The sequence below is a fragment of the Tympanuchus pallidicinctus genome, unplaced genomic scaffold, assembly GCF_026119805.1.
Source record: "Tympanuchus pallidicinctus isolate F22 unplaced genomic scaffold, pur_lepc_1.0 scaffold20, whole genome shotgun sequence".
NCBI classification, from domain to species: domain Eukaryota; kingdom Metazoa; phylum Chordata; class Aves; order Galliformes; family Phasianidae; genus Tympanuchus; species Tympanuchus pallidicinctus.
The window spans coordinates 13,284,652-13,298,333 of NW_026294722.1; the positions used below are offsets into that span (position 1 = coordinate 13,284,652).

Genomic DNA, 13,682 nt, shown 5'->3' on the forward strand with positions numbered 1-13,682 from the left:
TTCCTTAAACGTGGTTGAGGTAGATTTTAACCTAAAAATAAGATGTTGCCACGCAAGCTTGCTGTTTTTAACAGGATTTGCAACTGCTTAGACTCAGGTGGTAAGCAAGTGTGCTAGGCATGATGATTACCACCACCAAAAGGGACAGAATGCTGTCGTTCTGTTTTATTTTTATTTTTAATCTATTTTTCAGTACAAGTCTATTCAAGTCTGAAACATGTCTGAGTGCTTTTTAATGATACCTCTCGTGTAAGGATTAGTAAACATGTGATGGGAGAGAATATTTCCCATCTGCTATAAGCAGGTATTCTTTACTGATGCAGTGCCCCAACTGAAACTGTCCCCTTGCCCACCTTTTTTTTTTTGTCAGACCTTTGTACCAGAACCTCGACCAGCTCCTAAAAATGATGTTGGATTGAAATACAGTGTGAAGCATCGGCCTTTTCCTGAAGAAGTGGACAAGATCCCATTTGTGAAAGCAGACTTAAGCATTCCTGATTTACATGAAATTGTGAATGAGGAGGTAAGGAGGTTTTGTCTTTGACTTCATTTTGCTCATTTTTCTGCATGTTCATGAATCACACACTAACTTCTTATTCTTCTGCTTGATTAATTCACACTACTTAAAGGAATCATGAACTTTGAACAAATGAATCTGTGCACTGTCCCAGGAAGATGGCAGTGCCTTGGATGTGCTCTTGGGGAGCGCAGCTCAGCACAGTTTATTCTGGATTCCAATAGCCTGTACACCAGCACTGCGAGGAAGCAGTGGCTTGTCATGTGTTGCATCCACAAGGGAGATGGAAGGGGCACTTGTTAGATCTCTTATGGTGCATATGCAAAAACAGAAGTATTCTAAAGCTTCGCAGTACTTTAGCTTTTATTCATTAGGAGGAAGATGCTGCATCTGATGCTGGGTGCATAAATTTGCAACAGCTCTCCCAGACAAACAAGGTTTTGAGATATTCACTGTTAACCTTGCAAGGTCTCATTGACAGTGCTTTAGTAAACATCCTGGGGGAGCTGCAGCTGCTGCATGTGACTTATGGCTCTGCTGAATGACGGGGCTGTTGTAAGTGCCTTGAGAGTTTGGTACTTCATGTCTGTACAATGTATTTCAGCTCGAAGAGCGACACGAGAAGCTGAGGAATGGCATGGCCCAGCAGATTGTTTTTGAGACTTCCATAGATCAGAAAAGCGAGGAGGAGTGGCGTAAGAAGAGCTTTCCTGATCCAATCACAGAGTGTAAGCCCCCACCGCCGGCACAGGAGTTCCAGACTGCGCGCCTCTTCCTCTCCCACTTCGGGTTTCTGTCGCTGGAGGCGTTGAAGGTGACCTCATGATTCCTCGTGTTATACTGATGGCATGAGTACCACTATAGCTAGGCTTAACAGAAGGGGAAAACTTCAGTTTCGTTAGTGGAAGATTTTTCTGTGCATTGCCAGCTGCTTTTGTGCTGTCATGTGCTTGAGTTAGGTGGCAAATTTCCATCTTTCAGGGTTGAGAACAGGGTTGTGAAAGGCCTTGCCTGAAGCTGAGCGTGCTCTGAATGGGTGGCTATTAGTCTACTTTTGCAGTAGGTGCATTAACTCTCACATTCACCTGTTTGTATTTGGTGTTATTCTTCCAAATTGAGTTAGGGATGCTTTGTGAGCATTTCTAAATTATGACTGCCATACAAGTTTCTGTTCCAGAAATTGTATTGAAGTACTCTAAAATGTTTACATATGGCTAAACCACATTTAGGCTGTAGAATCGTCCCTTTTGAAGTTAAAATGCCAACAACGTATAGGAAAAAACCAACATCCTTAAACTGAAATTCTGCCTTTTAAGTGAGAAGTTTGCCTTTCATTTATTGCATTTTCTTCCAGAAAACTATCAACATTAGGAGGCAAAGTAGCTATTGCAAAAATAAACATAAAGATGCTTAATATTGTGTATATTGCTGGTGTATAGGTTACAGTAATAAAAGCAAAATGAGATGCAATGCAGCTGTAGACAATAATGTGGCATTTTGAAAGTCTCTGCTGCTTTTGTTATGGAATGGAGCATGTTTTGAGCAAATTATTGCTTGTGTTTTACTTGAAAAGTGTTAGTTTTCTTCTAAGAATAAGTTAAATGCAACAAACTGTCAGACTTCTGCTTGTTGTTGATCATTTATAACACTGTTATATTGGATCAGAATTTTTTTTGCATGGTTTTGATTCATTTTTAACGGATCAGTGTGAAAACCACAGAGATCTTTTCAGTCAGGAACGTTTTTTGAAGCTATTGAACTCTGATCTATGCAACAGGAGCCCGCTAACAGTCGTCTACCTCCCCACCTGATTGCACTTGACTCTACTCTGCCTGGATTTTTTGATGACCTCGGGTACTTGGACTTACTGCCTTGTCGTCCTTTTGATACTGTTTTCATTTTCTACATGAAGGCGGGCCAGAAGACAAGCCAGGAGGTAAGAGAATGCATGGAGCAGAGCTCTGGAACCAGTGGTTATTGGCTTTGGCTTTACTTAGACAGGAGGTGTAACAAACCACTGCGTATTTTTCATTTGAAAGGTGATTTATTATCTGCATTTTTGCACGTGTATGAATGAAAGGATGTATTTGGAATTCAAAGATTCATATCAGAAATGCATTTCAGTCTGTAGGGAAAGCTGCAGTTTGTTCTTGGTATGTGCAGTATCCAGGTAATTTAATTTGATTTTGATGTTAAACATATGTTAAAGAAATCAGAAACTTATTGCAAGAAAGTATTACTGCTTTGTAAGTCTTTACATCATACTATTTGTACTGAAATGCTATTAGGTTAGTTGGGTTAATTTGTGTAAATCTAAGCCATGATTTCTTCAGACTGTGATCTAGAATTTTGCTGTGAGTTTCTAAGCAGGTTTATGGGCTCACTGGAGATATTTCTATAATACTTCTCATTTCTATTTGTAATTGTTCTGCTAAAGAGTAGAGGCATGGCTTCAAAACTGATGAGCGTGTCATTGCCTCGTGTGGCTGTCGGCATACAGGTGTCAGAGCACAGCAGCACTTTCCACACCTGAGGGGAACACACCACCAATTCTTGAGGCCAGCACTGTGCTGTTTGTCAGTTTTCAAGTCAATGTTTAGAGCAGCAAGTAAGTGGTCCCCAAAGTCGGTGAGGTTACGGGGTGCGATGCCTTCCAGCCGTCCAGAAATGTTCTGCTCTTGCTGGACCAGCAGGATACTTTTTTCCTCTGATGCTTGTATGCAGTTACAGATTTAGACAGGTGAGACTTCTGTGCAGACGTTAGTCCTGCAGAATTTACAGAGCTTTGGAAACCCAGTTGGTGGTCTGTTCTCAGGAAGATTTGCCATGTCAATTATAAAACAATATTTTGTATATGAGAGATTCTGGGTATTAGACAGACAGTGTAAAGATGGCATTCCTGCTTCAGGATCCCAGGACATCTTGCTGTGATTCCTAAGCCTTCTCGGCTGTGAGAAGTCAGAGGCAGTCAAGCTGGTAAGGTGCTTGTCTCTACTGCCCTGAACTGAGGAGAAACTGCTGCTGTTTCTGTGGTTGAAAAGAATGAGAGCAGAAATAAATCAGTGGTAATTTTCAATATTAGCAATTGAGAGAGGAGATCAAGGCTGAGCTGCAGCACTGCTTTGGGTAGGGGTGGCTGTGTGGTGCTACGTAGCCATCCTTGTGCATGTGCTCGTGCAGTTCTTATCAGGACCTAATTCTGCTCTGCAAGGTGATTCCCACTCCTGTCACAGGGAGTAGTGGCAGCTCTACATCTGATGCTGCACAGCCTAGAGCAGTGCTGTTCGTGGGGGTGTTCCTGAGTGAGCCCCAGTCTCTGCTGCGGTGATGCACGCTGACGGCTTAGAAAGGTGTTGTGGAATTTGTTTGTACAGGGTAATGAAACTGCCCACACCATTGTTTCAGTATGATACTTAATAACATTAAATGTCCTTTGAACATGCTCCCTCACCTTTATTTAAGTTCTTTTTCTGAAGGTGCTCAGTTACAAAACTACACATTTATGTAGACCTTGAGCTCGCGTATTTTCTGCAGCTGATGTTGCTCTCTTCTCTGAATTCATTCTGAAATGTAGCTCTGACTCTGAGCGTATTGCTAATATTTCAGTGTCTAGTCACTGCTAAATATTGAGCAGGGTGCTGGAGCTGGGTGCCAGGGCACAGGGCCTTCCTTGCTGGGAGCTTTCTTCCCAGCCTGTCCCCAGCTGTGCAGTTTCTGCTCCAGTGCAGTCTGTGTCCCAGGGAGAGTCCCAGCACTGCCCCCATACAAACAAGCTCCAGAGATCTTCTGGCCACAGAACAAACTCCCTGTGACTCAGAAAGAAAGGACGACGCACGGCATGCTGTTGTCTCTTCCCCGTATCCCAGTGGTCCAGTAGGCCAAATAACAAAGCATCCGCTTCCCCTGCGCTCCGCTCAGTGCAGCTCTCCAGCCTCCCTCGGTCACGCTGGGATTAGGATGTATTTGGATGAGGAAACAACCTGGATCTTTGGGCAAAGTGAGATTAAGGCTCAGAATGAGCAGTTTGGGGTGGCGTTTGATTGAAGTGCACGTGCAATCCTGCTGGAAATTGTTCTGCAGAATCAGTTTCATTATTTAACGTGTGGTGAGGTGGTGCCCTAAATCACCATGTCATGTACAGGTAGTGACAGAACGCCTTTCTCCCAAAACTTCCCCTTGGTCTGAAGTGAAACGTGCCCAGAAAATCCTCTTGTTATGTCTGGTATTGATGCAGACTCTGCACTGGCCAGGTCTGTGGTTTACCCCCGATGTGTGGATAGATCCTGAAATTACCATTTGTAGCAATGTGATCTCAGGCTTCAGCAGTGATGGCAGAAATCAGGATGTTGCCATGCAGGGTGGCTGGGCAGCAGGGACCGGTGTCCATGTAGAAAGCCTGGGGTTCCTGATTTGCTGAAGATCTCTATTTGTCAAAACCGTTTTGATGACAAAAATTTGGGGTGATAGAAACAAAGGCAGGGTGAGGAGGGAAAGAGCAATTTCCAGGAGCCCCTGCACATACCAGCTTCTGCTGGTTGTTTCAGATCCTGAAGAACATGGAGTCTTCCAGAATTGTTCAGCCACACTTCCTGGAGTTCTTGCTGTCTCTTGGCTGGTCTGTCGATGTGGGGAAGCATCCTGGGTGGACCGGGCACGTCTCCACGAGCTGGTCCATCAACAGCTGCAGTGATGAAGAGGGACCTGAACAAGGTAAAGCACAGTCAGCTGCCTAACACTGAGTTTTGTCTCCTATTGGATAAAACTGGCTTAAATTTTTTGTTCCTGTGTGCCTATATGAACACTTGCATACTTCCTTCACATTTTAAAAGGCATTTTCTAGAAAGATACGTGTAAATTGATTAAACTTCAAGACCAAGTGATTAAAGCAGTGTGTCTGTGTTGTTGGGAGGAAGTTGTTTCAGCAAGGAGCACCATTTCCCATACTTCTAGCAGACTTGGTGAGGTTTTGGATTACGTAACAAAACAAGATGCAGATGAAATTGGGTACAGATTTTAGTGTGTACTAACAGATGTGCTTGAAATATTGTGCGATTTTTTTGTGCTCTGTAAGTAGATTAAAATGAGCTGTTGGTGAGTAAGTTAGCTGCAATCATGCTTGGTAGTAAGTAATGAAAACAAGTGGCTGTTTGTAGGTCACTGAGGCTGGAGCCCACACACAGCTCTTCTGCTGTCCTGCCTCATTTACTCTGCTTCTTTTCCACTACAGCAACTCTTCCTCTGGGCTTGTCTGGTACTGTGACTGACTAAAGGCTTTTCTGAACATCACTACAAGTGATGGAAGGTTTGAGGTGTTGGGGAGGGCGTAAGAGAACAGATGTATGGCTTTTTCAGAACGAGTCAAGAGAGGTTACGGGATGGCCAGGGCTTGGTTTGTTGTTTCTTTCAGGATGGAGTTGCTGTGCTTTGTACTGGGGCAGAGTCCTCTCTCTTCCTTTTCTGGTTGGAGTTGTCAGTATGGCTGCACATCTTCCCCCTCTGATCCCCCCAGCCCCAAAGGGAAAGAAGTTCTTAAGCAATTCAGTTTGGGTTGAGTTGCTGCTCCCTGGCAGCGATGCGCTTGAGAGGCTTTGCTTCCTGATGGTGAGGCATGGCCCCCAGCTCCGGCTGCGTGTCAGTGTGCTGGATGGCCCCTCTCCACTGCTTTTGCTGAGGCAGCTGTTCCAGGGGCTCCACTGTAAGCTGGCTCAGAGAAATAATTCGGCTTAAAGCCTTTGCTGTTCTTTCTGGAGGAGGTACGGAGAAAGGAAAAGGTGGTTTGGTCATCTTCTGGTACTGTGGCTCCACTGAAGACTTATTTGCTCTCTGTACTGTGACAGCCTGACTGTTACCAGCTGTGAGGTGGGAATAAGTGGGGGCTGAGAACTAGGAGCTTTCTTGCATTAGCTTCAGTTCAAGGGTGTGGGTTTTTTTAAATTATAGAGAGAGAGGAATTTATAGAAATTGGCTTAAATTCTAGAATGTTGTCAGGTTGAAGCTGCAAATGTAAGCTGTCTTCTGAAATTTAATGACAAACTGAACAAAACTTATGTTAAGGAAATGAGTAGAAATAGCTACTGGATGAATTCTTGTAGGAGATGCTTACGTAGTGACTACCTTAGACTGAGGAAAGGATGATATATGGTAAGTATAATGGAAATATATTCAGAATAAATCCTCTTTCCAACCCTTGGTGCTATTTACTTTAAAATATCAAAAAAGTTTATCTGAAAATTGTTGTTAGCCATGAAATTTCACTGTGAAATCTTCTCATTTTTAAAATGTGACTTATGTGATTTCTTGCACCTTATGGTTGAAGGTCTGTGCCTAGAGAGATGAAACTGCCTTTTGAATTAACCTTCCATCTGTGTTTGTTTCAGATGATGTAATGATTTCAGAAGATGTTGGAGCAAGTATCTTCAATGGGCAGAAGAAGGTGCTGTATTACGCTGATGCCCTGACAGAAATAGCTTTTGTTGTCCCGTCACCAGTGGAGTCCCTAAGTAAGATCATTTCATGTATGCGTTTCTAAAAACAAAACACAATTCAGAAGATCAACAGTTGTTTGTTTTTTAATAGAGAGCTCTGTCAGAAGCAGAAGCAGGATCCTTGTCAGAAAAGTACTGATTTAAATATCCTAATCCTTAGAAACCTTCTGAGTGTAACACTCCTCAGTGATACCTGTTCAATGCTCCTTTGTTTTCCCAGTCTAAGCATCAAATATCTTTCCAGGTTTGCATGGTAGTACGTGCCTGCTTGGGTGCCTGAGGTTGGATGTGTGGTTTGGTCTGCAGTTCTGACATTGTTAAAATGTACTAATCCCTGCTGTGGAGTTCAGAGCAGTTTTGCTGGTGGTTTTGTTCTCTCTGTCCCTTCTTGTTGACGTGCTCCTGCAACACAAGGAGGAGCATGTGCCTAATGACCACACTGATGGCTTCGTGATATCTTTTACCATGTGGTTTCAAAGAGTTGTCAGGGAATTACAGCAGCAGAAAGAGGCTGTGCTGTGTGGGAGACGTAGTCAGACAGGGTGCTTCTGGGTCCATGGGGAGTGCTTTAACTGCAGCCAGTGTCTGGGTAACTCGTGTTATCCACTGCTGAATTCTCTGCTTGATTTTGAGCTCCATTTTGACTTGACTGTATACCCCTCCATGCATCCAGTTTTAAAAACCTTAGAACCTCTCTGAGTTTCAAGACTGCACACGTGATAACAACTGAGGGGAATTGTTTGGGCAGAAGAAAAGACACAACTCACTTTTCTGTTGGCTTGTAGCTGATTCGTTGGAAAGCAATGTCTCTGATCAAGAGAGTGACTCTAACATGGACCTGCTGCCGGGAATATTAAAACAGCCATCCTTGACACTTGAACTCTTCCCCAATCACACAGACAATCTTAATCCCTCTCAGCGGGTAAGACAAAAAAAGACTGAAAAATGGCATTTGTTTGTTTGGCAGGGTTTTTTGTTGATTTTTTCTTGTCTTCAGGGTGCACAGTGGTGGTGCATGTGGGTTTTGACAGCGCAGTTCAGTCTGCTGACATTTGGAGTCACTCGTTCCTAGATGTTAATCTTCCACAGCAGCATCTGTCTGGCTATCATTTACACCTGCAGTAGGAGATTGCAAAGTTACATTGATTAGCTGTAAAACTGGAACTTGCTAAGTAGGAGCATCTCATGTACTAAAATTTTGAAGAGCGTGCAGGAAAAAGTACATGCAGTGTTCCTGAAGTAAACCAGACCCCAGTGCATGTTTGGAAATTCAGGATGGATTGACATGACTGTTCATCCCTACCTGATTTAAAACAGCCTGTATCAGTTGTGGCTGAATTATCTGGAGTGAAGTTGCTTGAGTAACAAAGCAGAAAGACTTGAACTTTGAACGTAAAGGATTTACGACTGCTTATTTCTTGTTATAAATTTACTTCCAAATGTACTTTCTCAAGGATTCTAAATCAGTAAGTATGTTAAGAAAAACTTGAATGAGTTTTTAAGATGATTAAATGACTCATCTAAATAACAGCTGTTGCCTGGGTCCCTTTTTATTAGACTTGCAGAAAATTACTCTAAGTATAAGCACAGTAAAAGTGGGAACAAATGAATTTGAATGTAGGGCAGGAACCTCAGTTTAGCTGACTGGATTGAGTGGGAAAATTAGCAAGGAAAAAGGCATTTCTTTGGGTAATGAGTAGATTTGAGTTGATAATGAGAATATCATAAAGCTCTGCCATGATGGGTGTGCTGGGGTTCCACAGTAGCATGGCAACAAAGCAGTGCACGTGTGTGTTCCCAGGGAGCGTGGAGCAATTGCACTGACTGCAGCTTGGACGTGTGGGGAAAACAAAAAATTGACATAGTTTTCAATGTGTAAAGGAATAAGAGACTTTTCTGTTGTTTATGTTGAATGTAAGTATTGTGGAGACCCGAATTACTGCTTTTAGGTGGGTAGTCCCACTGCAGCAGCCCCGTGGTAATCATTTGCAGAGGTTGTACCTGTCTGAAATCTGAAGGACAAAGAAACAATTGATGAGATGCTTTAGATAAATCCCTGGGCTTCTGGTGTTTGCAAATCCTGCTTTTCTCTTGTGTTCAAAACAGCTCAGCCCGACTTCCAGATCCAAGAGGGTGCCTCAGGGCCGGACCATTCCACCAATGGGACCTGAAACCAAAGTGTACGTGGTCTGGGTTGAACGTTATGATGATATAGGTGCGTAGAATTTTCCTTGTTCACTGATGTAGCAACAGAACAGAGATGAGAGGAAAAGCTCAGCTCCACTTCTCTTAAAAAAAGAATGCTAAATCCTTATTTATTTCTATAACTGACGCTCAAGATTCTAAAACCGTTCTTTGATATTTGAGTGATGGTCCATGGGGGTGTGCAAGTGAATCACTGGCTGTGGATGTGGAGATTATTTTAGCTCTGGCAGTACATGCAAGACACCCTCATGGAGCTTCTCTGTAAGCTCAGCATATGAGACCAGCACGCTCTTGGCTGCTGTGTTCCCAGAATGGAGCTGTTGCTCTTCCTTTAGAAGAGTGACTTTCTGACCCTTGTTTTGCTTCTGATCTGCTGGTCTGTTCTGAAGGGATCATCAATTTCTTGGTACCTTTGAAACTTTCTGCTTGGATCTGTCGTGTGGAGGGCTTGCTTAATCTGCTCACGTTGCCAGTCCGGATGGTGCTGGGCAGCCTGTTGCCTTTCTGCACGCCATTGTCCAGGCAGAGCCCTGCTCCTCCTGCTGAATTAATGCTCCTTGCCCTGGTGGTTCCCCTCTGAGTCTGGATAACTGAGAGAGACCCAGCTTTGTCCATCCTGTTGTAGCCATAGCGTGGTTAGTGCTAGCAGCTGTCCCCCAGGCTTGAGGAGTCCTTTGTTCATGAGAGCTTCTTGCATGCTAGTTCTAAGCCATGGGCCAGGCTTCTGTGTGATGCGAGAGCCTGCCTGTGCTGGCCTAGCATAGCAGGGTCTGTAACACTGCCAGCAACAGATCATCTGTTTGAAGTTGTTGTTCTGCCTCTGATTTCTAATCCAGGTTCCCAGTTTAACATTAATTAAATCCTTAGCACCTCCCAGAGGATAGCAACCAAGAGATTGCAAGAGATCAGAGGAAGCTTCCCATATGCTACCTGTGTGAAATGTTCCCTTTCCCACCCAGGACTCTGGCACAAAGATCTTGGTGTCCAAAGGAACATGCTGCAGAGCAGTGCCTGGGATCGGGATACGCATGTGACGTTCTGGAGCATCTCTTCCTTATCCTGATGTTGGCCCAGAGGGTTTCTCCTTGGCACCAGGAGTCCCTCAACACTTCATTTCCTGAGCTGCTGGTGTCCCTGACCCCCTCCTGTGTGGGGGCAGCTCAGGCCGGCTCCCTGAGGGGCAGTGACTGCTGCACACACACGTTTCTGCTCAGCTGCTCCTTCAGCAGCCATGGGAGTCCCCCAGAGCCATGGGCCTGAAGCCAAACAAATGAGCCTCAGCATGCTTGGCAGTTGGATGTCTTGCGGGGTGCTCTTGGAGGTTGCTCCTAGACCAGAGGCTTTGCCTCATGCTTCTTGTGTTCTTGGCTTTTGCCTTATGCCATCTTGGTATTTGCACAGTGGAAGAGCTGACTGCTGGCCCTCCCTTTCCTTTATCTCAAAATACTTCAGTGAACACCCCCTCTCTTAGTTCCATGTGCTGTGTGCAGTCAGTTGTGTTACAAAGTGTTTTCAGGCTTACACTCTTTCTGCTGCAAGAGTGCTTTGTATTATGCTGCTGTCTGAATTATACTTGACTTTTTTTTCCCCCAAACTCGTCTGTAAGCTTCTGCCCCTGAGCAAATGGATGGGAAGTGCCACGTTCCATTCCAGTTCTCATTCATTCCTTCTGCACCTGTTAGTGAGGGCGAGGCAGCAGAGCAGTGGGTTGTGGTGCAGGCTTTGCTGAGGGAATGGCGCTGTGTTTGCTGGAGCAGATTGGCATTCCCATGGCAGCTCTGCAGATGTGAGCAGCGGTACCGTTTGAAATTCCCAGCACTGTTCTTGAGGCTGATGACTTGCAGATGGGAGAAGAAGCTACTGAATAATAATTTAAGAGGTGTTTTGTGACTGCGACACGTTTCAGCTTCTTTCTGCTTCACTGCGGCTCTGGAGATTTTGACCTTTGGGACTCGGAGATCTGAGGGTCTGGGATGCATTCCCTGATCTCCTGAGCAGTGGGTGAAGCAGGCGTGCCTGTGTAGCAAAACTTAACGTGTGCTTAGGTAACAAAACCACGCGTTGTATCACCAGTTTTGCCAGAACATATCTGGTACAAATGCTTGAGGTTGCATTGGTTTATGGTTTATATATTGGATGATAACTTTGCATAAAAACAAAGAAGCAAACAAAAACCGTGGGGAATCTAAACTTTATTCTCTACGTCCTCTTACAGAAAATTTTCCCCTCCCTGATCTGGTGTCTGAGACCAGCACTGGCGTAGAAACCACGGCCAACAGCAGCGCTTCCCTAAGGTGAGACCTCTCTTATTTTCATTGTTTTCTTGGTTCATGTGGACGACAGTCTGTGCTGCACTTCAGAAGCCGTGACATGGTTTATTTGCATTCTTCAGCTTTTACTGGCAACTCCAAAAACTGTGGACAGTGTTGTTGAAAAGATAGATGAGCTCCTTCAGTGGATTTGTTTTCTGTTGAGGAAAAAAAAGAATGAAAGGGCTTTTCATATTGCTGTGGTTGCAACATAAATTAAGGGGTGGAAGATGTGTAGTCTTATTCTTGGGTTTGTGATCAGCCTCCTCCCTGGTGAGGTGGTTAATGCTGCATATTTGTCATGAAGCTCAAAGCCCCGTCTGCAGGGCTTTCAAATTCTGTGGTGACAGAAGTTTGTAGGAGCAGTAGCTGATGGAGAGAGACATCCTAAGGTCCAGAGAATGCACACAGGAGCCCTGCTGGTTTAGCCATGAGACATTTTCATGTCCTTTTAACACTGGATCTACAAAGAAAAAGGCTCACTTTAATTGAAGCGCTGCTATAGAACTGATTTGTACTTTTTTCCCTTAAGATCTACCATTCCTGAGAAAGAAGTTCCCGTGATCTTCATCCATCCTTTAAACACCGGCTTATTCAGGATAAAACTGCAAGGAGCAACTGGGAAATTCAACATGGTTATCCCGTTGGTGGATGGGATGATAGTCAGTCGGAGAGCTCTTGGTAAGCTGACAGGGGTTAGGAGCACCTGTGGCTCCTTCTTGTCCTTTTCACGTGGAGGCAGTTCATTGAGCGCTCTGATCCTTCCTGTTCAGCCCTCTGCATCGTGGTCATCCTGCCAGCAATACTTCTGCCTCTACTCCTTCATGAGAAGCAGAGCATAACCAGCGCTCTTGGTTTTGTGTTTGTGCTTCCCATTTCTGTTCCTCTGTTATGCTGCTACAGTGAGATCTGGCTGATCCCAAGAACTTAGTGGGATCAGAGTGAAGGAAAGCTGAGGTGTCTGTGGTGTGGGTAATAATGTATCTGCAAAATGCACCGACTGGGATTTGTCACTGGGTTTTGGACATGCCAGCAGGTCTGTATTTTGTTCTTCTCGCCACCAGAGTGGCAGAAGGGACAGCAGAGGGAGCAGGTGGTTAGCATTTAGCTGGAGGAGTTGTGAGATAGGGCTGTGCTGTCCGTGGGAACCAGGTGAGGGCTTGGAGTCATACAGTGGAAGGAAGAAATGTGGATGGAAAGAACAGAAATGTGACCTGATGCTTAGCACTGAAGGCCACGATGCTGGTGTTCCTCATCTGCCAAAGGGTGCTGCTGAGTTCCTGCTGCATGCTGCACTTATTCCTTCTGTTTTAAAAACAGGCTTGCAATGAAAAGCCGCAGAGATCGGTAGCCCATGTTAGTGTGTGTGTGCTGTCCACCTTTTCAGGTATTCCTGGATGTATTAACGACAGATCTTGGCTGTCAGTGCTGTTAGAAACTCAACAGCTGGAAATCTCTCTCCAGTGAGGGCTATTCCTGTGACAGAATGAAGTGAAAACACTCTGAGTATTTAGACACAGCCATAAAACTGATGTAGGAATCTGCTGGGGATGACTCCCAGGTTCTGATTTTGCACATGCTGTGCAGTGATGGTGAAAGCGAAGCCAGACGAGGCCTGCAGATAAAGGTTGTGATCTCAGCTGATAACAGCAGCTTGCCCTAGTGAAGAACCAGGTGTGTTTCTTCTAGTGTGGTGCTGGTTTTTCAGCTGCACTGGGGTAAAACAATAACATTTGTCTGATCTCTAAGGTCAGCAAATGTAGCTTGTGTGCAGTTGGGGATCAGGTCCTCTAGATAAGGAAGGCAGTGTTTGCTGTTTTACTGACACCTCTGTATAGGCAGAAAAGAGTCAATGAACACTTTTTTCATGAGATGCATAGTAATTTTATTTTGGAATACCAGTAGGTCTGCTGTTCCTAGCCACAGTCTGTCCTCTTTCCTCCCCCTGCTCAGAGGGGCAGTTCTGCCATCCCTGCTGCTCTGCAGTAGGTTTGCCCTGCCCAGGTGGCTCCTCAGCATCACCCACTGCCACCTCAGACCCAGTCCTTGTGTGCGAAGCCTCCAGCTGTCGTACTGCCCTTCTGCTCACAGGACCCGTGTGCTTACTGACTCAGTCCCGAGGGTGCTGCTGTAGCTGCCTGGCACTGACAGAGCTGGGGAGCCCTT

The 13,682-nt window shown here is 44.9% G+C and overlaps 1 protein-coding gene across 5 annotated transcripts in view; it reads left to right on the forward strand.

Moving 5' to 3' along the window:
- The window catches only part of RALGAPB (Ral GTPase activating protein non-catalytic subunit beta), a 63,600-nt gene that overhangs the window by 45,844 nt on the left and 4,074 nt on the right, over nucleotides 1-13,682 (forward strand). For all 5 annotated transcript variants that reach the window (XM_052683545.1, XM_052683543.1, XM_052683547.1 and 2 more), the window contains 9 exons: nucleotides 371-523; nucleotides 1,122-1,331; nucleotides 2,295-2,453; nucleotides 5,062-5,227; nucleotides 6,895-7,017; nucleotides 7,788-7,924; nucleotides 9,109-9,217; nucleotides 11,423-11,501; nucleotides 12,049-12,197. In XM_052683545.1, the coding sequence (XP_052539505.1) occupies nucleotides 371-523; nucleotides 1,122-1,331; nucleotides 2,295-2,453; nucleotides 5,062-5,227; nucleotides 6,895-7,017; nucleotides 7,788-7,924; nucleotides 9,109-9,217; nucleotides 11,423-11,501; nucleotides 12,049-12,197 (1,285 nt within the window). The remainder of the gene's footprint in view (nucleotides 1-370; nucleotides 524-1,121; nucleotides 1,332-2,294; nucleotides 2,454-5,061; nucleotides 5,228-6,894; nucleotides 7,018-7,787; nucleotides 7,925-9,108; nucleotides 9,218-11,422; nucleotides 11,502-12,048; nucleotides 12,198-13,682) is intronic.